Genomic DNA, 23638 nt, shown 5'->3' with positions numbered 1-23638 from the left:
TCAGTTAGATAGATATATAAAAGTGGTTCCCAAAATTATTTTCCAGATGCTTGTATTTGCAAGTATAAAAACTGTTGAAAACACTGCTCTTCATGGCCACTGCATCAATATCTTTGCCAGTAAAAGGAAAATATTCTTGTTCTGCTGAATCTTTATTTAAATGAAGACACAAAGCTATACATTAAAATATACAAAACAAAATGAATATGTGGCAACTGTTCAAACACCTCTGTATAAGATGTCTGAACATTACAATGAATGCACAAAATGAAGACAAGCGCCTTTTATTATGCATTTAAAACAAAATTAAGGAAAAATAACTTATGTCAACATTATACAAACTATTTTAACAATGCCGTATCTTGCTACATTCATTTCTTCAAAATACTAGGCTGAGACACTAGCATGTTCTAACCTCAGCTGATGATGGACAGTGATTTAAAAAATTGTGCAAGTTTGTTTGATACTTTCTCAAAAATGGATATTGTGTGTCATAGTCCAATTAAAGTGGTATGAACACATGCCACTGCTCAGACTCTTTACACCTGTCTGTATCTTACAGTAAACCTATTAAGTGTATGAAAGTGGGCAGTTTGAAAAGTTTTTTTTTTTTCCCCCCCCCCCATTTACTTGTCACTTTATGGAAGCCATCTGTCCCTTTCAGCAGTGTGCTTTTTTTTTTTTTTTTAATTCAGCCCAAATGGTGACCTTTTTAAGGATTTCAAACAAATTGCACTTATGTATATATGTGTATTTACTAAAATATATTTTACATATTTAGAGTAACATTTCAGATTACTTTTAAATAGACACCAACTTAGTCAGTGGAGATAAAGTGGGGGCTACAAAAAATTGCATCTGTTTAAGGCCATATCTACCATTTTTACCTCAAAGAATGCACATAAGTCACTAATTCCTCCAGGTCTGGCTGACAGAAGCAGGACATATGTGTGATATTCTGGCTGTCAAAAAAAAAAATTCTATTCAACAGTTTTTCTCAGTAAGTCAGATTGAAATAAAATAATTTGGTCTCTTGCTTACACTTCTATGAAGTTTTCACTGATTATGGCATTGTCATATGACAACTGTGGAAGTTTGGACACCTCTGCTTACAGCCCAAAAGGTTTTCCTTTCAGTTCTAAGCTGAGAATATAATGCAAAGGAATGTTTTTTAGGTACTGTCTGGCACTACACACATTCATTCATATCTTAACAGTCATGGGACAAGCAACACCTGAATAATTCATGCTGTTTGGAAATTTTTTTTTTTTTTTTCTTCTTTAAATCTTTGTTTCGGTCTTTGCTGGAATGACGGAATAGCGACGGCGACCGTCAGCGCTGCTGGTCGGCTGGTTTGCTCTGCTCCAGGCTATAGCCCCCAGAGCAGAAAGCACTGATTCCAGCGGCACGGAATGTCATGAGGAAAAAAGATCAATGTATAAAAATGGAAAGGCAATAGTGACGCTTATTGTCTAATTTTCTTCTCCTCCCAAAAAAGTTGCAGATTGGGATCAATCCACAAATGGATACATTCCAAATCACCTGAGTTTCGACTGGAGTGAAATACCTGAAGCGTGGCCGTAAGCAGCCGTTGTGCAACAGATGAGGCCTTGTGTCTGGTTTCTTTTCCTTCTTTTTTGCATTATATATAGTGTATGCACCTAACCTGGATCGACTGTAAACATAATCCTGAAAACTACATCTGTTTTCCCTTTCTATTACATACATGACAGAAATTCAGTTTACCATTTTGACAGGCATTTTCTTTTCTTTTGATATTGAGCTTATTCATACTGTAGATACTGAAACAATACAGCACATCAAAATGTATCCAATTAAATAATCCAGCTTTAAGTGCATGCCCCCTCCCTTTCTTTTCCCCATTCCAAAGCCCCATCCTTTAACACTTAAGGAAGCGTGAACTTTTACATTTTTCCCCCCAAACACACAAGCATCTGCTTATTACAGTGTAAACGTATGAGAATATTCCTATCCCTGGCCAAGAGACATTGTTTAAGAATATGCTAGAAACACTCAATTTTTGTTCTAGAAAGTCTTGCTACGCCATGCAAAAAATAGGGTTCATCAGAGAAGCTGAGCTCCTCCTAAAGGCAAGGGACCTTGCTGCTAGATAGGAAAGGGACAGAGTGGAGGTGGCTTTGTGGCTGGGGTATATGGGCTGGGGCAGGTGCCAGCTCTGCTAGAGACTAGCTAATGAAAAAGCTCTGAGGCCAAGGGACTGGGTCAAGGGGCTCCCCCTGGAGGCGAGATGAGGGTGTTGCAGAGGCCTCCAGTGGGTCCTCTGTGCTGGTTCTTGTGGAGACCTGAGATAGGGATGGGGCAGGTGGCTCCACAGCCACGGCATACAGTGAAGCATAGCCTCGGCCAGAGGGGGAGGAGCCTGGGAGTTTGACAGGACAGAAGGCGGAGCCAGTAGGGATAAAGTTCACCTTGTTTTTGTCAGGGCACGAGAAGAGCGGGACAGAGCCACCCTGGCGAGACCTGAAGGGGGGAGAGATGTCAACAATGGTAAAACACAAATATATGAAAATGTACAGCTATCCTTAACGCCTTGGAGACATGAGTTTGAAACTGTACAGGAAATACTGAAAAACAGATTTTATATATATTACATTACATTACACACACACACACGTCACTTGAGCTGGTTTGTAGTGTTTGACTTAAGCCGCTTTTCTGCTTGTATACGAGTTACCACGTGCATGCAAAGATTGGACTCAGCCGTGTAAAAAGGCTCCAAAACAAGTAAAAAAAAAAAAAAAAAAAGAGGTTGCTAGATGAGCCACTTACGTCAGTTCCTCAAAAACCTTGACCCTCTCGCAGCCTTCAGGGGGCTCTCGCTTGAACATATAGCTGTTGTTTGGTTTTGGAGAGGATGCAAACTTGGGCAAAGGGGAACTGCTGCCGCTGTCTGCGAAAAGAGCCCAGTAAAAGTGGTATGATCACTTTTGGGATTTTACCTTTCAGCACACACCCATATAGTTAGGATACTACAAATGAACACATTTACTTCCAAAAATTTTAATTTTCAGTTTTTGTTTTTCAGGGGGCTTTCTAGGGTATGTGCCCCCCCCCCCCCCCCCCAACACTTTTGTGACTCAAATGTGACAAAGCCAAATTCCACCCTGACAAAAAACAGCAATGCATTAAAAGCAATAACAGTAATTAGCATTGTCATAACTGCAGCCTTCCAGATTCTGGATCTCATGATATGTCATCCCCATACCTAAAATGGCCTACCCTTTTTTTAAATCTTCACAATGGGAGCACAATTCCCTGATGTAAAGTATTAATGTAGAAGGTGGGTGTAGGTTAGCTCATCGGTCCTGACAACACAGGGCACTGAAGTACCCTGTAGAGAAAGTCAGACTTGCTGACAGGGCCAAAGTGTAACAAGGTGCCAGTGTCCTCAAAGATGGGGTGGGCTGGCACATACCTTTCTCACGGTCATACAGCAAGTCCTCAGCGGAGCCTAGGTGGCCAGGAGGTGAAGGGCAGGGTGAATGGCTAGAGCAACTGCTAGAGCGCCCCAGCACTGATGGTGTCTGGGTATCGACACTTCGTGTACTGCTGCTGCGCTGCTGCTGCGAGGGGTACGGGGCACGCCGACCATCTGGGATCTCCAGAGCCTGGGGGGAGAGGGGTCACATGAGTTTGTGTGCCGAAAAACTGATTACAGTTGAAGAATAAGACTGTTAGAGTACCTAAGAATCTGGACACTGGTGGGTGTGTGTATCTGTCCATACATACCTTCAGTTCCTCTTTTTCCCCACTGTCTTTGATGAATACCCCCTCCAGCTCATGGTTGATGCCATCCATACTGCTGGGGACTCGGAAGATGGAGGACTTTGACACTGAGGTGCTGGATGTCGGCACCGAGACTGACTTTGACGCTGGCTGAGGAACACAGACGCATAAGAAAACTGCTACAATGAGGCTGAACCAAATGATGAAAGAGCTTGGTCTAAATTTAACTATTTACCAACACCAACATGCCTTTAAGAAATCACAAAAATGCATTATGCATGCACTGTATTTCTACTATTCTCTGCACATGCAGTTCTCACTTGTAAAACTGAAAGCAAAATATTTGGCATTTCTAACTAAACTATGTATGCATTGTGCTTTTCCTTATGGCCTCCTACAGAAAGACTGTCATCTTGCTTATCCGCAAACATCCTACAATGACGCCAACACAGGATGTGGAGTCTATGGCAGCACCAGCTAAACACCACAGAAAACAATAGGGTGTGTACAGACATGTTTCCCTGCCTCGCTCTGTCACTTTGGCCTTACATCTTTGCACAGGACATGTAGGAGGAAAAACAGCACGTGGTACATTAGACCTGCACCTATTTGGTAAAAAAGGTCCTCCATTGGAAACTTATATTTCCAAAGTTTTTAATGTATTTTATTTATATTTATGGCAGAAATTTATGTATGGGCAGCACAGTGGTGCAGCAGGTAGAGCTGGTGCCTCACAGCGCTTCAAGGTGCATTTGGACGTGGGTTCGAAGTCTGTGTGGAGGTTGCATGTTCTCCCTGTGTTTTACTCAGCTTCCTTCGAAAGTCCAAAGACTTCTTCTAGGTGTATTTGTGACTAAATTGCCCACTGTGTGTGCATGTGAGAATGTGTGACGTGTAGCCACCTTGGAATGGACTGGCATCCCATCCAAGGTGTACCCTGACTAGCATACTGCACTGTGTTGAGAACCTGCTAAAAATCCACCACGACTCATTCTTAGGATTAGTAATCATGGATGTTTGTGGAACTGGTGACTAAGTTGCCAGTAGTGTATGTATGAGTGAATTAATAAAAGTGTGACTGAGTGTCTGTGTCAATGATCTGCAAGGCTGGCAACGGGCCACTGCAACCCTGCATTCAACATGCAGTTACTGCCAATTAATAAAATTAAGCATGTATTCAATCAAAAATTCTGTCATTAAACAAAATAATATTCTGGAAAATAAATTAGTGGTGGCAGGTAGGTAGCACGGTGGTTAATGGTACTTGTCAAAAATTCCAGTTTAAGTCCCAAGAAGGGACTTTCTATAACAAACCTTAAGCAAGATTCTGGCAAAATATATATCCAGTTGTACAAAATGGGATAAAATTTGACTGCAAAATTACCAAAGTAGTGTGTTAAAACTGTAGAGGGGAAAACAGTGGAACCCATTCCCTTGTGTCTCAAGAATCATGCCCCACCTGGGCTGAGCTGGATACAGTGTGTGTGCCCTGCAGGGGTGAGTGGCGCTCCTTCTCCTTGCCCTGTCGGCCAGAAGCCTTGCTGCGCTGCAGCTGCTGTCGGAGCTTTGCTATCTGCTGAGGAGGTGGAGAGAAGGCACACAGGTTTCAAACCATTGAACAGTATATGCTTCACAGACCACAAGCAGTTCTACACAAGGATTTGTAACCAGTAGCTTATATAAGTCCTGAGAGAGCCTGTTGCACTACCTTGGCGATCAGTACCTAAAAGAGACTTCTTCAGGAAAACATACAAATACGTGAATGACTGAAAAATTGTAAGTCAGTCTAAATAAAATTACTGTCTAAGCAACTAGTTAATAATAAGGCATAGATCTTCCACCACATGAGTGGAAATTGAAAGTGACAAAGTATGCATTTTCTCCACTAGCATCCAAACAAAACAGCAATTTGTGCCAAAAAAATCCCTCAGCACACTCAAAGCCAAACATAGCTTGTTACTCCATATAAACATTACCAACGGCAGCCTTTCGGCAGTGAGTACAGAGATTTTCTTCCCCCTTCTGCATTTTTGTGCAGATGCATAATTAACAGTCCTGAACCACTTTCACAGTTCAGTCAAGTTTCACAGTTTCACAGTTACACACAAACAAGGTTCCTGCACAGTCAGTTTAGTTTTTCTTTGATTGGCAGATATGCTGATATGAGTAAGAAATAACATTTAGATGCAGGAGTTTTGCAGGCTGGTCCAACATATTTGATCACCGCAAAACCTTTAAAGATGACACCCAACCCAAAAACATGCTATACAACATCTGAAGGGAATGAACATCAAGGTTGTACATTACATGAACAGACATTAAATCATCAAAACAGAAAGAAAAACAATCAACTAAGCACAAACTTTGGAGTAAAATCTTAACTGTAACCCCAAAAACACACTGGATGCAGATCACTTCTCTGATGAACACTGTGGGGACACCTTGATACAGATGTATAATCACCCCCCGCAAAAATCAGTACTGTTTCCATTTGCTTGCACTTAGAAGGGCTCTTAGCAGTCCAATCTGCAGTATCACTTTACATACATTATAATATGCTCATTTTTGTAGTTTTGTATGAGGCTACATATATGTTTAACAATTGTTTTTTTCTGTGTCTAACTATACTTGCAATCCAGATGTTTTGCTTCATCACTTCCTTGTCAGAATTTTGGGAAATCATTACTGGCTTTAGGATTGCTTGCAGTTGTGAAAAAGTCAGACTATGCGCTTCAGTGCATGGTGTGTAGCTTCACCTGTACCATAAACAAAGACGTATATCGTATCAGCACTATACAGCTCCCTCTGGCTAAAATACACAGGTGTAGAGTTGCAGAGTTTGTTTGAATTCCTCTGCCTTCAGACTACATGTCAAGATCAATAACTGCAAGTTCTGACATGTTCCATTGATAAAAATGCAGCACAGGATGAGGGTGTTTGATAACAAATGAATATTGCCCATTGGCCAAATCAGAATATTTTAATTTAAACTGACACCCACCTATACGACATTGGCTCTAACTGCAACCCTCCTGTATGACACAGTTAAAATCTTTATAATCAAGCCAGGACAAGAGCACAATATCTAAAATCAAGCTGGTGACTTGAGGCGCAAGATTACATATAACACAGATCTATGTGGATGTTATTCTGCCTTTAGTTGTACCCGGATACGGGCTCCCTTTTCACACAGACTGTTCCGTTTGCATTTTTTTGCTGGAGAAAAAAAAAAAAAAAAAAAAAAAGTGAACACATGAACTACATTGTACATTCGAACAGGCCTGCGAAATACTTCTTAAACTGAATTACCTTGAAAAAAAAAAAAAAAAAAATGCTGTGGAGCATCAGAGAAGCACCGAAAAAAACATACCAAGTATTATAAATTTCTGCACCCACTAAACATTGTTTCATACATTTCTGAGTCAATTGTTAACAAATCATGAATCATGAGGTTAACATATTAATGTTTCACAGTTAAACGGAAATCACAAATTTACATGGTAAATATTGAGACTACAGGAAGTACTGGGTGATTTAAAATTAGCCACATATGTATTATTAATCTCACTGTCAATGTGGCTGGGTGCTACCACTTGCCAGGCAGTTGCAAAGACACTGTGGTAAAAGAGGATGTTGGGGCAGGAAGCCGGCTGATCCACACCTGTTGGCCAGCTTCAGGGAGACGTGCCGGAGTGTGGGCTTCTTAAAGTTAAACCAGGTCACAGCTTCTCACAGACATCATGCAAGTCCTCAAGAGCAGCTAGCACACAAATTACCTGTAGGGTTTTTACTCTTTAGACTGAACTTCCGTTTGTAGTTTCATGGTTCACGTCAATTAAACTTTAAGTGGAATAGAAGTTTCCCATTTATTCATAATTCAGAATAAATGGGAACAAAGTGGACACACCTTCATATTCAAAATGAGAACAGAAGCTGGTGGGACAATTTTTGGTTACATCAGTGGTCTGTATGCTTGATGTGCAAATGCTCAAAGGCGCAGGCCCAGCTTTACTTTTTCTGGGAACAAGTGTACCATACAGTATGAGAAATCAGTTAAATTATTATTATTTTAAAAGGCCACTCAAGAACTCACATTGAGGAACTGAGTTTGTTCCTGCCTAATCTACTCTAGTTTCACCTGGTCCAGGGTGGTCTGACCACCCCTGAAAGCTGTTCCCCAAATTAAAAGGGAGCGGATGTCCTTACCTCCTGATGTTTTCACCCCAAATGAACCTGCCATAACAAGCAGGAGTAAGCAGTTCCTTGGCCATCTATAATTTTGGTCACCAAATTATAAGACAAATTTTAATGGTTTGCAAATTTGGAGTTGGTTCACACAGAAGTGGGCCTGCTTATTATTTTTTAAAAAAAAAAAAAAAAAATCTAATTCACTTACAATTCTACAAAGAAATGCATAGGCTAAAAATTAAATTTACATGGGGGGGTTGCTTATTAGATCATTTTCTGCAAAATTCCCTTTACCCATAATTTAATTCCATTTTCAAAGATTGTTTAGGACTCTGTGACTAAAATGTGCTTCCTCTGTTTTTAAGGTACTTAAAGGTACTGGGGAACATAAAAACACTCATGACCATTATCACATCACATCACCTGAAACCACTTGCACCCTATGGGGTCGCGGGGAGCCGGAGCCTGACCCGGCAACACAGGGCATAAGGCTGGAGGGGGAGGGGACACACCCAGGATGGGATGCCAGTCCGTCACAAGGCACCTCAAGCAGGACTCGAACCCCAGACCCACAAGAAGGCAGGACCTGGTCCAACCCACTGCACCCCCCCCCCCCTCCCCCCTCATGACCATTATGAAAATTTAAAATGCTTGCAAAAAGAATCCTCATTATGGATTAAGCCAAAACTCACAACTTCAGTTAAGTACATGACAGTAAAATTAAGCAAACAAGAAAGAGATCATTTAAAAACCTCATCTCCAAACATCCAATCCGAAGTGAAATTATGCAGTAGTAATGTGGACCATGTTCCCACTGAACACGGTGAGTAACTATGGAAGAAATAGTAACTGAGGCCGTATCTACTTTGAGGACACCATTCTTATCATATTTAAATTTTCCCCATTCAGCCACTCTGAAGTCAGGGATGCACTAAGCAACTGTACTTACAGTGAGAGTGTTTATTGGTATTACATCCCAAATGCGTCACTGTCATTGGAGGGAGCTCAGGCAAACCTATTACAAAGAGGGAGGGACCTGAATGGACTGGCTATCCAGGAATAGGGCAGTAGGTAGGTGTGTGCTGGAGACTTATCTTACAAGAATGGACCTGGCAACTACAACCTTGAAGAGGGTGATAACCCTGTATTTTTTCAGTTAAAATATCCCGCTTTACAATGGGTAAAATTTTAAGCAGCAAAAAAACTGCACCAAGAGAAGGCATGTATTTGAGCAGTTTTACATTTAAAATGTAACAAGGTGCATGTTCAATCACACTCAAACTGGACAATTCATTTTCAGAACTGCCAAGGATCTCTGTGCAATAAGCAAAACAGCGTCCCACGTTCCCCTTCACGGTCAGTGTTTATCAACTACAAGTCCTGCCTGTTGCGCTGGGTGGTGGGCGGTGGTGACGCAGATAATGTAATCACTATTTGCCCTGCTGCCGGAGTGTTAGCTGCATGAAGCCGAAGAGGGCCGATAAAGCCACAGCTTGCTACAGATGCATCCCCACTCAGTCTCTTAAATAAAACAGCAGCCCACAAAGACATCTGCGGTACAGCAGGAAGTTATAAATAGCAAGCAGTGAAAAGTACTAGAGAACTAACAGCCTAGTGAAGCTGACAGCTCCTGAAAATTGTGTGTCCTGGAGTGAAAAATCCAGAACTGCTGCTGTAACCACAGTTCAAATCCACAAACCATACTGGACTCATCTGATGTGGAGTTTGCTAAATTTCCAGAGGTGGGAATGATGTTACAAAGGTGGTGGGTTTTTCTGAAATCACAAGAAAGACATGAGTAACAACCAATAAAGTTCAAGACACAGGTAATGGCCTACAAAGATGATCAAAGGATTACAACCTCGATCACTCCCTACACCCCAGCAAGAGCACTGCATTCCTTCACCTCTGCCAGCTTGGTGGTCCCACTCACAAGGGCTCCGACATCTTAGAATGTCCTCTGCCCTCAAAACTGCTAAATCCCTTTCAAGAAGAGTCCCATCTCATCTTTTTCAGACCCACTTCTCTTCTATCTCCTAATAGCTGCACACATTTGTATCACACCAGCTGTCATGATCATCGTTTTATTTCCTAACTCCATATGATGCAAGCAGTTACATAAATATGTTATAGCAAAGTAGTGGTATCAGACAAACCAGCTGTGCTTTGATACCCGTGTCTGTACTTAAAGCTCTTTATCTATTGTAAAATGCACTTTCGTTTACTTTGTGTTGTACGTCACTGTGGAGAAAAGCATCTGCTGAATGAACCTAAATGTAAAATGTTAATGTTTTCACTGTACACATTTAAAATAAAATAAAATGTCATATTATTCAGTTTTGGCACATTAGTTTAAAATAATGTGAAATATCAATAAATGTAAACCATTATGATGGAATATAACAGGATAATACAAAGATTAGTAATAATAAATTGCCTACACAGGTCAGGTTCCTGGTTCAGAATAACAAAGGAGGAGTTAGTCCCTTGCGGGTATTTTGAGATTAAACAGATCATCAGTCATTCTCAGAAAAACTGAGGAGCAACAACCAGCATGTATTTCCACAGACAACACTGTATTGTTAGGGCTGAAATGATGTGATGCCAGAAATGCGGCTTCTTGTACCTCTTTCAGCTGATCAGCACTACCCCAGGACGCAGAGCGCTGGTGGATACTCCCCTCCCCGACCTCCTCAGTCCAGCCTCCAGGAGTCTGAGGAAGAAGCAAGCTACAGGTCAGTACACGAACACACACCTACAGGACTGCTTCTGCATTCTCGTGTTTTGTAGAGAGCGCAAGCAGAAAAACAAGACAGGAGACAAGACTGGAATTTGCACCAAGGAAAAGATAAGAGGGTAATAAAACTTTACAGAGGGTGTCCCACTGAAATCTCCTTCAAAACTGTTTTTTTTTTCCCACATCATGAAAACTGAAAAATCCACATAAACATCATTGCACAGTGGCTCTCAAATCTTATTGTCTCTGGTGTTTTCATCATAAACGGCAATGGTGGCACTTGAAGAGACGGTTAAATTCAAGGATCAACCAATTTGGTTAAACCCTTAATTAGCAAATCAAGTAGAAAGAAAAGTCATACAGAGCAGCCCACCATGGTTAAGGTTTGGTGATGACATTCATGTCACTAGGATGGCTCATCTAAATAAATTATTCAAAGAAAGTATGTAGCTGTGGACATGGGTTAGAGCTCAGCACAGTTATGTTCTCTGCAATCCAATTTCAAAGTCCAAATCAAACTACTTTCCATTCTCCAGTCAACTTGTGTTTTATTTATAATTTTCAACATTAATATGAACGGCCTAGTATTTATCCAAAAGTCCTTGTCCAGTAAAATTAAACTGTTATACTATTACGTTACCTATTGTGACAACTGCTTACATGAGACATACATATATTTATATACATGTTCAGTGGAAAATAAGCACCAACTACTTGCTGGTTCAGCTGACCACAAAACTGCAACGTATTGTTCAAGTGAACACAGCAACTGAAGAACCCATAAACCAATAAATACTGCCTTTGAACATATGGCTTTCTGGTGCGCTGCCTAAACCATTTTGTGTCTAGCCTGTTCAACAGAAGGACATTTTTCAGATGAGGAGACACCCTAATTCCAAACAATAAGAGAGCAAAGCCAGTGCATTCCACGTACTCCTTATCTGCTCTGTCATAAATTAAACTCTGAGAATCACATATACCTATCGTCTACTGTGTTTCAAGGTTGGATTAAATGTCACAGCATTGACAGAGAAAGCTGTGTCTGTTTCCACTTGACTTAGTTCACTGAGAAAGTAAAACTCAACCTTTCAGAGTAAACAGAGTAATAACCCAGAGGCAAAGGGGGCTTGTCAGTGTAAAGCACAGTAAAAACAGGATGCTTGTGGTTGTGTAAAGCAGTTTTTCCACCTGACTTTGTTGTGCCTCAACACACACATCACTCAAGACTGGTGAGCTAGTGCTAATAAATAGTAGTCTCTTTTTAGACTCCAGAACTAGCACCTTTCAGTAAAACAAATTTTTTGTTATACTAGAACTTCAGCAGTAGACTGCAGCTGATATAGCAAATTATGAAACACCTGTTGCTCCTAAAAACGGGACCCAGTTTAAAAGAAAAAGGCACAGGTGACAATGCCACAGCATAGCTGAATATGGGTAGGGGTGCCCACAAACAAATTCTGCTCCAGTAGAGTATGCCCAACAAATAATTTTCTCAATTTCTCAAACCCATCTACTAGTCAAGCAATGTGGAGTTGAAGCACATAACACAATCCAGATCACTAGCTGCTGTTTTATGTAACTTAAGCTCCTAGGTTCCAGAGGAAGCATACACACAAGAGCTAATAGCAGGCTTCCCTTCATCAGAATCTAACACCGCCTTTTTTTTTTTTTAAAAAAAAAAAAAAAAAAAAAAAAAAAAAAACCAACACATAAACAGACACACAAGACCCTTCACAACCTTTGAGTATGGGTGAAAACAGGACTAACAAACAAAAAAAAAAAAAAGAAAAACAAAGTTTGTACTTCCTTTTTACTTATCTCAAGCCTGTGGAAACGCTCTGGAAAACACAAATGCCCCGAGAACAGCAAACAGCTGTTTTGGAAGGACAAGAGGACCTCCTTTTATGCCCACATTAATTTTCCTTTCATTCGCAACAATGAAGAAACCCTGATAATGTTCATCCACCTTTCAGAAGGTTAAACACCTTCTCTGGTTTAACCCCTGTTCCCATGCAAGTGGGAAAAAAATGTCCTTTCAAATCGCAAGACACTGGGCCCATACAAAACAGCGGAGACCCCCGTTTACATAGGCCTCACTGAGCTATAGCACCGTTCTGTGCAGATCAACACGCTGCAGGCTGCTCACCCACAGCAAAAGCAGCAGATGCAGAGCAGGTGGCAAGGCAAAGTGTGTGTCCTCACCAGGGGGATGGGGAAGCTGCAGGCTAGGGGTTTCCCCATCAATAAACACAGAAAACCAACACACCTGCTGAAAGCAGTTCAGAGGCTGGTTTTTTTTTTTTTTTTTAAAAAAAAAAAAAAAAAAAAGCTTTAATGCCCTATACCATTTGCTACTGTACAACTGCAAATGCGACCTGACCTTGCAACAGCCCCACTCCGTTGACATATTTAAGCTCGACCATAAAAAGATGTGTCATTTAGGCTGACGTAGTGAACTTTTGGTGGTACAGGCGGCCCCGATTTATGATGGTTCGACTAACGATTTTTTTCAACTTTACGATGGTGAGCTGGCGATAGACATTCAGTAGAAACCGTATTTTGAATTTGAATTTTGATTTTTCCCCCCCAGGCAAGCAATATGCGGTGCGACACTCTCTCACAATGCTGGGCAGCAGCTGCGATCTGCATCACCCAGTCTGTCTGTGGATGACTTGTGTCTTAGGTGTATTAAATGCATTTTCGACTTACGATATTTTCGACTTACAATGGGTTTTGCAGAACGTAACCCCTATCATGAGCCGGGGACCACCTGTATATTATGTATACTTTTCAGATGATGCTCAGAAGTCAGTTCAACCTTAAATCAGACAGGAAGCAGTTAAAAACATGACAGGTGAGTTGGGCTGTGGGGGCAGACTCTGGAGAGAGAGATTGTTCTACCTGAGTAGCTTTGTCTTTCATACAGGAGGGGTAGTGCACATGGGGATCACGAGGCCACTGTCCGGTGAGGTAGGGTGCCGTGATGGTGTCCAGCGACGAGGTCCTACGGATCGAACCGGTGCCACGTGCCTGCTGTGACTTGGATCTCTCCACTGTAAGACAACAGCCATATGAAAATGGACATAGTCTTTATGTATTCACACCTTATGCAAGCTGTGGGCTAAATAGAGCAAAAAAAAAGTCTTGATGCCTTTAGAGCTGCATGTGATTTTTTTAAATGACGTTTGGTCTAACAAATCTTATCACGATGAATCAACCACTCAAAAAGCTGGCAAATCAACACTGTCAATTTTTAAACCAAACAACTGGCACAAGAGAAAGGGAAAACCCTACTTTATCCCAGGAACATATGATAGATGCAGACTGATACAACTTTTAATCTGAAGTTTATACAGCAGCACACCTAAAGAGTGATTTTATAATCCTCTTTAACATTTTAAAAACAAACACTACAGGGTCTTTTCAGAGTTCCCAACTATACATGGCACTTTTATAAACTACAGGGTTTTTCTGAAAACATTTACATTTATTCATTCAGCAGACACTTCTCCAACGTGACATACAACTCCAGTTAATTTTTTACAAATGTGGATGATCAAGATGGTGGGAAGGCATCAGTTTAGGAGTTTCAACAGTTTAAAACCACTTCTACACATTATACATCATAGAGTACCTGTATTTCAAAAAAAAAAAATGTAACAAAGCAGTAAGTTTAAACAGAGAAGTAACCCACTTAAAATCTAAATTCAAAAATCTAGTTTTTGTATGACACATTCAAAACAGATAACTTATTATACATTTACATGCATAAAGACTGAACATACTGCCATATACAGTTTACCTTGTTAAGCAGAACATACACATTTAAAAAAATGACTAAAATACAACATTTTTCCATTTAAAAGCTTGAAACCTCTGACGCTGTGCAGAAGCATTAAGTGACAGTGACAGGATTTTTAGAGGTTAAGAACAAGTTTAATGAGGATAAAGCCTCATCTCAGTTGAAATTGTAACTGTTCTGATTAACACTATTAGTAGTCGTCACCATTCATAATATCTGAAACTGCACATAGATTATCAGCTTTCAAAATGATTTCATGAGAAACAGTACAGACCTAGAATAATGGCTTTAAATTATTGTTGTGTACTGCAAAGCTATGAGGCAAAGTAAGTCAACAATAAAAATTCATTGTGCTAATATTACACTCAAAGTAAGAGTCTCAGGCACAGCTGTGCTAAGGGATTCTGTGACCAAATAGTCCTTTGTTTGCTTTTATCACAATCTATCGCCATTCCTCACGTGATATGGTAAGGTTGGGGAAAAAAAAAATACGTTACTGTATTTGCATACATACTGTTCAGCTCAGACAGAAATTCTGACTTTTCCTCTATCTTTTATCTCAGATGCAAAGTTAAAATCTGGGCACAGAGTAGACAGGAAGCATGTGAAATCTAAAGTATAATGGTGATTCTTTGTACTTGAATCTCATTGGAATGGGTTTAATTTCTTATTATAGTAATCTTATTGATATTATTCTTTATGGGTACTACAGAAGTAGAGAATGGGATGAACCAGCATCCTTCGTGTAATAAGTCCATGGCCTTAAGCACTAGGCTGCCTGCTGCTCAAATTTTAAGTACTCTTCCGCTGCCAAAACTTGGAATGCAACATTGTTAAATTAAAAAGGTAAAACTTAAAATCACACACATTTTCTGAACCGCTTGTCCCATACGGGATCGCGGGGAACCGGAGCCTACCCGGCAACACAGGGCGTAAGGCCGGAGTGGGAGGGGACACACCCAGGACGGGACGCCAGTCCGTCGCAAGGCACCCCAAGCGGGACTCGAACCCCAGACTCACTGGAGAGCAGGGCCCAGTCCAATCCACCACGCCACCCTAACTTAAAATCAACATCAAATAAAATATACAAAGACCACACAAAACACATGGAGATGGACTTCTTCCACTGTATCAATATATTAACTGTAAGTACACAATTATTTGCAGGGAGAGCTACAAAGGAAGATATTATCAACTTGTCAGTCACCTGGTCTAGAGAAATCATTGAAATATCATGAGAAACTATCTCAAAGGTGTTGTCAGCCTGTCTTTATTGAAGAATAGTTCTTCTTACTTGAGAGAAGTCTGCAATGAAAAGTAAAAACAGAGGAGTATCAATGAGCCAAGAGACAGATACAGACCTTGACCTTGGTCATAAATAAAATTAATTCTATAGGACTGAACAAGCAACCAAGTTACTGTTAATGAAATGATTATAATATGTGAAAATAGCTGTGTGTGAGGCTATGTATGATGTTTTGGTCAATCATTTTTTAGTCTGCATTTAAGAAATGGAAATAAAGACCTCATGTACCTATCTTCCTTTTGTGTCTTGGCTTCACATACATAGGATTATATACTGCAGTACAAGATGCCCCTTACATAGAATTTGATCTTTGCTATGATTGGTGTTATCCAGAGTGACTAAATATTGAAATTCTACTTTGCAATGGCTTTCCTGGATATATACTCCCATATGTCAGGCTTTGTACACCGATACCTAGAATAATTGCTTCTGGATCTATAAACCTGATAATAATAGGTAGAATTCCTAGTGGTATAAGAGATTCCTGATTCCTGCAGATCATTTCCAGACAACTAATGGACCTAATGCCACATCCTATCCATACAGTCCTGGAAGGACATGGTGGCTCAACAATAAAAGACAACCTAAAGGATAGATGTCTGGGACCAGTGTCTGTTCTGGAAATGTGGGAAAGCTTGGGTTCAGCACGTGCATCAACTCCACCATCTAATCTCAAGGGTGACGCATAATCTTGCCTGGCATGACACATACAATGTGGGTGTACTATACTGAGCGCACAACCATCCTATCACTAGAAAGGCTACCCTTACATTTCCAGAAAAAAGTACACCCACAGTGCACTTTTAAGCATTGTTGTTCTTTCGTTTTACTTAGCTTAGAAAACCTGAAAGGACAAAGAGACCCACACTGTTAAAAATTAAACAAAACATTCTTTTAAGTTTTCCCTGTACTCAATCAATAACACTCATTGAATTTGAGGATATTTTTGCTGCTACACATCTGTATTAAATTGGTTTATCCAAATATGACCAAAGTGCAGTTCCTTTCAGTGAGAAGTAAGCAGCTCACTACAAGTGAGACTAATGTGCTACAGGTTACATTAGCCAATGTATATGCAACTGGGTTACAGGTTTTAGGTAACAGAGTGCATAGAATTTTGCACAACAGAATTTCAAAGACCATTACTTTAGTTTTGATGTTTAACCACAACCATACATTTCTCAGCATGTATTTAGGTTTCATAGATATAAAATATCAGTTTTTTTTTTTTTTTTTTTTTTTTACTTCCTATACTCCAGCATTATAAGAATTGCTGTAAAAAGTAGTTTTCTCCAAATTTGTGTGGGCATAACATTTGCTCCAATTTAAACAAAATTCATTGATGATAGAGAACATCAAAAGAGCTTAAAAAAAAAAAAAAAAAAAAAAAACATATGCTGCTTTGGAGAAAAGCATCTGCTAAATGAATAAGTGTAATATAATGTAAATGTAATCTACCCATCCATCCAATATCAATAATCACTTTCCCAGTGAAGGGCTGTAGCAGTCTGGAGCCTATCCCAAACATATAGAGTGCAAGACAGGCTGTGCACACATACACACACTCATTCATTCATTGACACATTTACACACAATAAATCCAATTTAGAGTTACCAAATCACCTGAAATGCATCTTTAAATTACCAGAGGAAACAGGAAACCCATGTGAACACAAAAAGAACATGCAAACACCACACAGATTGAGCCAGATTCAAACCCATGTCAAGACCCATAGGCTAGGAGAGGTGAGGTAAAAACACTACCTGTTGCAGCACCATGCTGTTCCACATTAAAAAAAAGATGTGATGTGACCTTAAGGTAAAGAGACCCTAGAAAAGATTCCAACAATCTAGCTGCATGCTTTTTCCTGCAATAATTACATGACGTAAAACAATATCCTTTGCAAGCTACGGGTATCCCAGAGGAGCCAGAAATTGCAGGCTATCCTTAAGTCACCAGGGCAGCATTTGGTTATGGCAGTGGTCCACCCCCCTTTATCATTCCCCAATTAAGCAGATGGAAGGAGTCAGTTGGTGTGCCGTACAAACTGCTGCCAAAATCAGCCGGCTGAAAAGCGTGCTTGCCCGGCTGCAGCCAGATATTTTTTTTTTTATTATTATTATTATTATTATTATTATAGTGCCTGCTACGAAGCTGAAACCCAGATCTTCCTTTTCAATCTTTTAATATCTTGCTTTTTTCATTATTTTCTCCCACTATAGCCACCGCTGTTGAGCATGGTGTGGCTGATGCAGTGGATTACAGACATGCTGTGAGAACAGCAGAGGACATCCACATATACAAGTGGGAAGCAAGCAAGGGCTACTAGGAGGAGTCCGAATGTTCTCACCGGTGAGAAGGAGCCATAAGGCCCTGCAGGTTGCTGGTTCTGGTACAAAAACAACAGCTGATAATAGAAATTGCTTTCATTGAATTAAAAAAAATGTTTTTGTGTCACTTTCAATGCATCTTAAACCTTTTGTTTGCAAAACAGCATAAAAGATTATTACACATGTAAATAACTGCAGCTGTTACAAAGGATCTCAGCCATAGTAAAGCTGACAATGTTTCAAAAAAAACTTTTGAATTCCTAAAGTCACATTTCATGAATTCCATATACCAGTAACGTTGAAATGTACACGTTGAATTTATAAAAAGATACAACACATGTATGCAGTGAAAGTAGAAATCTGATATCAATATTTGTTTATACTATATGATACATATAAATTCCTTTTAATCTCTGTATTAAAGAAAATGCTTTTGAAACCTACTTGTATGCATTTAAAACCAATTTGGGAAGGAATGAAAAATGCAGAGCAACAACCTTTATAATAAGAAAAGACATTGGATTTATTCTGCTTTCCTACTCCTCAACAACACAAGTGACTGACGAATAAAATGCAGCACATTAGAGTAATAACTAATAGGGAACATCTGAGCGTGAATAACAAGTGTATGTTTTAAGAGTTTGTGTTTTGTCCCAGAGCCCAGCGAAGGGCAGACCCACACATTGTCTGCAATTGGAGGGCCAGTATTCAGAGCCCTGTCTGTACAGTACACACACCTCTGAATTAAGCTCCGAGGACTGCATTCATTTGCAGATTGCCTGCTTTGTGCCAGAGAGGACTGTTTCAAATGCAAATAACCAGCAGCTTCTGATGTTCAGCTGTAAAGGGAGTCAGGCAAAAACGGTTGAAAGCGAGTCCCCAACTTTGTACCCCAGGTGAAGCTGGATTACTCCTGTGCACCGCCTTCGGTGGCCAGGCGGAACGGCCAGCCGGTTTGAGGTCTGCCTGGCTACATGTTGAAGCCGCACTTCCGTGAGCATTTATCAAGTGCAGTCCAGCACTGACAGTGCTCTAAAAATAGGAAACTCCTTCTCTACCCCAAAACATTTTGGCAGAAATGACCAATTCATCACCAAAAAGGTTGTCAACTTTTCAGTGGTCCCAACACATTCTTGGAACACATGGGGGAAAAAAAATAATAAAAATCTTTTTATATTTTAATGCATTAAATCCACAGGAAAAAGTAATCATAAGATTGTGGTGGAAAACCACAGCTATGAAAAGTACAGAATAAACTCATTTAACCAGTTTTCAACAACAAAACAAGCCACAGTGTCAAATCACATTGAATGTTAAATGCAGAATAGAGAACAGAGGCACTGAAACATGATCAATACATATAGCAACATGTTCCATGGAACATAAGACAAGTTCATTCATGTTTCTGAGAAAGACACTGTACAAAAAAAAAAAAAAAAAATCACCAATGCACATCTAGAGCATTTAACTACTCAAAGCTGCGATTAAAAAAAGGCATTTCAAATATTTATCCTCATGCACCTACCCTCCTGTTAGCACACTGGTTTTAAGCTCACCGCAGTACGCTAATGTTAGTGTCATGACAACATAACATGGCAAGGACGAATAAAACCCTGTTGGATTGACTGTCAAGGATGCAGAATGTTTGTCGGGAATCTGACGGAAGACACCACGAACATGCTGGAAAAGAGCTTAAGCACTACAGCTGAAGTTGCAGAAATTCATTAGCTCTCATTTTTGCAAGGCCAGGAATTAAACTGCTATCTGGTCCAAAACCAAAAAACTAAGTCTGCAGAGCCTGGAAGGAACACAAAACTTGTCACCTCTATTCAGTGACTAGCCATCACAGACTGTCCCATATTAGATTAATAACATTATTTTATTCAAACCTATTCTCAAAAGTCTCACTTTATCCCGATACTCCTTCCAAGACATAAACCAAGATATTATGCTCATGAAAGAAAAAAAAAAAAAAAAAATGGATAGATTTTATGCCTATACTGTCTCACATGTTTCTACCTTAATCTAGTTTGTACTGTGGAATAATGAAAAAGTATTTAGAAAATAATACATTCTAAATCTATGATAAGACACATCTTTACGTATTAGTTGAAAAGCAGATGCGGCTACTCACTAATTAAGCAACAACTGCTCTAGTCAAATGAAGAGGCAGCAAAGGGAATATTGTCTGCATGTAATATGTTATAATTAGTTGTTCTAATCTCTGTGATAATCCCTCTCCTCAGGGGGTACAACTGCAGGTCAGGCTGGGGACTGAGGTCAATTTTTCCACAATGTGGATGAGAATGATGGGTAACTTGGAGGCCAGTACAATTACCTTATAACAATACAAAGCACTGTATACAACAGGTTAAAATATGTGAACTCAGTGAAAACTGATCCATGTGTGACCCATATAAACAGTCACAACCCTATTGTGTCATTTGTAGGCTTTCAATTCAGTTTCCAAAACCCACGCAATGCAAGCATAGAACTGTCACAACCTGCCTAACAGAAAATTATCTGTAAGTGAAGGTGTTGTCTCTGTAACAGTTAAAGATCTAAAGCCAAAAAAATGTGTCTACTTGCACTTTGTTCAGTGTTTCTGGTATGATGTGAGAAAAGCCAATTCCTTTTTCTGACTTGACCGACAAGGACGTTAGACTGACAATAAATATAAGACTAAATTCCAAACTCCAGATCTAAAAAGTGGGGTAGTATTAGCACCCTAGACTTCACATCTGGAAGGTCCAGAACCTCTTTGTTAGTGTGACTGGCCTAGGGATGATGTCATCATTTTAGCACTTAAAGGTCGTGTGCTGGAATGTCACCCCTGTCCCTTGACTTCACGGCTGTCCCGTTGTTTGGAGAACTCTTTCAGCACCCGCTAAATGAGATAAAAGATGCCCAAGCACATGGGGCAATTACAAATATAAATAATTGTGCCTGTGTGTTTTTAAACTGTCATATACTTAAATTGTGACGTATATCTGCCTCTGATGCATGAATAAGTGTAAAGTTTTAAAGCCAAATTTCAACTATTATTGTAGCATAGTCAATTACGGTAAAGACACCTGTGGGATTTCATCTCTTCATTTATCTTATTCAATTTAGTATGTCATCTTTAGAATTCACTTCCTTTAAACCTGAATTATTCCCAATGACCTCAAATACACAAAAATATTAGATCAAAATAACGATGGGAAAATCCAAGAAAATTCACCTGGATGCGAGAGGCTGCCGTTTCAAATACGTTATCACCTTTTTTGTACGTGCCGCATTGCGGCAAAACTTCGGCAAACGCGGCGCCGCTACCTCGCCTCTATGAAAAGTTCTCATTAAAGGCAAAGATCAAATTGATGCCAAAATTTTCTATCACGTCGCGTGTGACCGTACAGGGTTGGAGGTCATCGCTTTCGGGGGCTAAAGAATGCAAGGCATGCTTTTGTCGCGAACGCCAAAGTCACGAGACCCCGCAGAAGCCGCAATGCAGTACACAAAGATGGGGGCTGCCATTTTGAAAGAAGGTATGGGCGGCCGCCATTATGTCCCCGCGATGCAGGAGATGCTCTTGACAGCGGGAATGTTGCAATATGAATCGAGATTCATGGCCTGCGTTCGCAACGATACCCCGAAGGTCATGCTCGTGCAAGAAAAATATATATAGATATAGGGTGCGTGGCCTTCCAGGAATCAATCCTAAATAACGTCACCCCATTGACCAGACTTTTCGCACCATGGTTTCAACGAAGGGACAGAGGACCAATGGACCCCCTTGCCTGCCATCCAACTACCGCCTACATCAAGAACACGAAAATCATAGATGCGCCGATGGTGCTTGCCGATCTTCTACCTGAGCGACGCTGCCGATTACGTGGGGAACGCAACAAACCCGGAACAATCTTTGCGAAGCGCTGCAGCTCCTCGTGTCCCACGCGTTGGAGGTCAACCGAACAGCCATCCGGATTTATGTGCGTCCTCAACCTTACCTTCGCAACTGCCTCAAGTGGGGGGGAAAAAAAACGGCCTGGCGACAGAGCACTCGAATACCAAATTCCTCCTACCTGCGAATGTAGGAAAAAACTTAGACAAGCTCATACAAGCAGGCAGAAGCTCATCATGGTGCCAGTTCTCGGTGCGTCTCTAAGCAAAGTGGTTTTCAAGACCTGTTTGTGTGGAGCTGCGCACCGATGCGCTGCTGCTGCCGCCGCCGGGCGTCCTGACCTCTGACACCTGTGTGCTGTGTCTGCTCGGCCGCAGGAAAAGGGCCACACAGGGCCGGGCCGAGCCTCCGCCATCCCTCCACGCTCTCACATTTAGTGACTGAGCACTTGAGCAGATGTGTGTGTGTGTGTGTGTGTGTGTGTGTGTATGTGTGTCTCATGACGACGACGGGCCGAACATCCAAAAACGTGAGCGTTCGAGCAGAGAAAAGCAGCTGAGCAGGGCCGTGGCAGCTCGGCTCGGCTCAGCTCAGCTCGGCTCAGCTGGTTCGGCGAACTGAGAAAACTGCTGGAATCACTCACACACACATGATCCGCACGGAGGAGTACAGCAACAGTGCGGTGAACTGGAAGTTCTCGCGCACAACTAAGACTAAGTGCATCTGTTCAGACGCGAGTCGAACTACTGACGAACTAACTAACGCTACTAACTACTACTACTACGTGACGAGCGCTCGGCTCATTGGCCGAGGGAGGCTGCGGCTCGCCGCTCCACCGTACCTCTGTGCCCAGGCGAGGTGGCCCCGCGCTCCGGGGAGTCCCTGCTGCTGCTGTCCGGCGACAGCCTCCGTCTGGAGGCCAGTCTGGGCTCGGTGCTTCCCGGCAGCTGAGTGGGGCTCGGCGGACTGGAGCCTTGGGCTGCCGCCGGTGCCGTGTTGCTGCCGACCGAGGAGTTGGGAGAAACAAGAGTCGGGCTGCGCTGGTTCCCCCTCAGCAGCTGGTAGGGCACCGTGGCGCGGATGGGCTGCAGCCGGGTCGCCCCGCCGCCGCCGCCGCAAGCACTACCGCCGCTGGAGTTCGGAGAGCCCGCATTGCTGCGTCGGACCCGTTGCTGCTGCTGCTGGTGAGAGGAGTTCGTCGCGGACATTGAGGAAACTGAGGCAACAACACTTTCCGTTTTATTAAAACTACTGAAGAGAGAAAGAGGAACGTTCCCGTCCGTTACAAACACGCGTCAGCGACAGCGCGAGATAAACATCGAACTTCCTTCGCCGACCGAGCCACTGACTGTCGCGAACGGCACTTTTACGCGGCGGATGGCTAACGAAGCACCTCGAAAAGCACCGTGGCGCTAACACAATGCACGCCAACGTTTCAAACAACCCGTCCCATGTTGAAATGTAACCTGACTAAGACAGCAGCCTGCGGTCTGAAGGGGAAAAGCAAAAATACAACGCAATATTCCAGTTGCTTTTCAAGAGTACTCAGCCTTTTCCGAAGCTTTTCTTCGAATGACAGCTGCAGCGGCACAACCACTCGGTGACACATAAGAGAGAGCTACT

At 41.4% G+C, this 23638-nt stretch overlaps 1 protein-coding gene across 2 annotated transcripts; it reads right to left on the bottom strand.

Moving 5' to 3' along the window:
- Positions 1-620: 620 nt before the first annotated feature.
- On the bottom strand, positions 621-23638 carry glcci1b (glucocorticoid induced 1b). Of its 2 annotated transcripts, none has more exons than XM_029245993.1 (8): positions 22857-23638; positions 13595-13746; positions 10583-10669; positions 5228-5344; positions 3772-3918; positions 3458-3650; positions 2812-2932; positions 621-2502 (listed from the first exon to the last, which is right to left on the bottom strand). In XM_029245993.1, exons 1-8 carry the CDS (start codon positions 23221-23223, stop codon positions 2208-2210), a joined length of 1479 nt encoding a protein of 492 aa, XP_029101826.1. In that variant the 5' UTR covers positions 23224-23638; the 3' UTR covers positions 621-2207. The 2 variants fall into 2 exon arrangements, with proteins under 2 accessions (XP_029101826.1, XP_029101827.1); XM_029245994.1 differs by having other exon boundaries at positions 5228-5341.

Source organism: Scleropages formosus, chromosome 18 (assembly GCF_900964775.1).
Source record: "Scleropages formosus chromosome 18, fSclFor1.1, whole genome shotgun sequence".
Classification (NCBI taxonomy): Eukaryota; Metazoa; Chordata; class Actinopteri; order Osteoglossiformes; family Osteoglossidae; genus Scleropages; species Scleropages formosus.
The sequence above is the reverse complement of the archived record's forward strand: the minus strand, read 5'-3'. Positions and strand labels throughout refer to the sequence as shown.

Coding starts and splice junctions, on each gene's coding strand:
- glcci1b (XM_029245993.1), bottom strand. CDS start 23,223: ATGTCCGCGACGAACTCCTCTCACCAGCAGCAGCAGCAACGGGTCCGA. Junction 13,747..22,856: donor CACCTCGCCTGGGCACAGAG/GTACGGTGGAGC, acceptor GTTGTCTTACAG/TGGAGAGATCCAAGTCACAG. Junction 5,345..10,582: donor GTGCTGATCAGCTGAAAGAG/GTACAAGAAGCC, acceptor CCACCTCCTCAG/CAGATAGCAAAGCTCCGACA.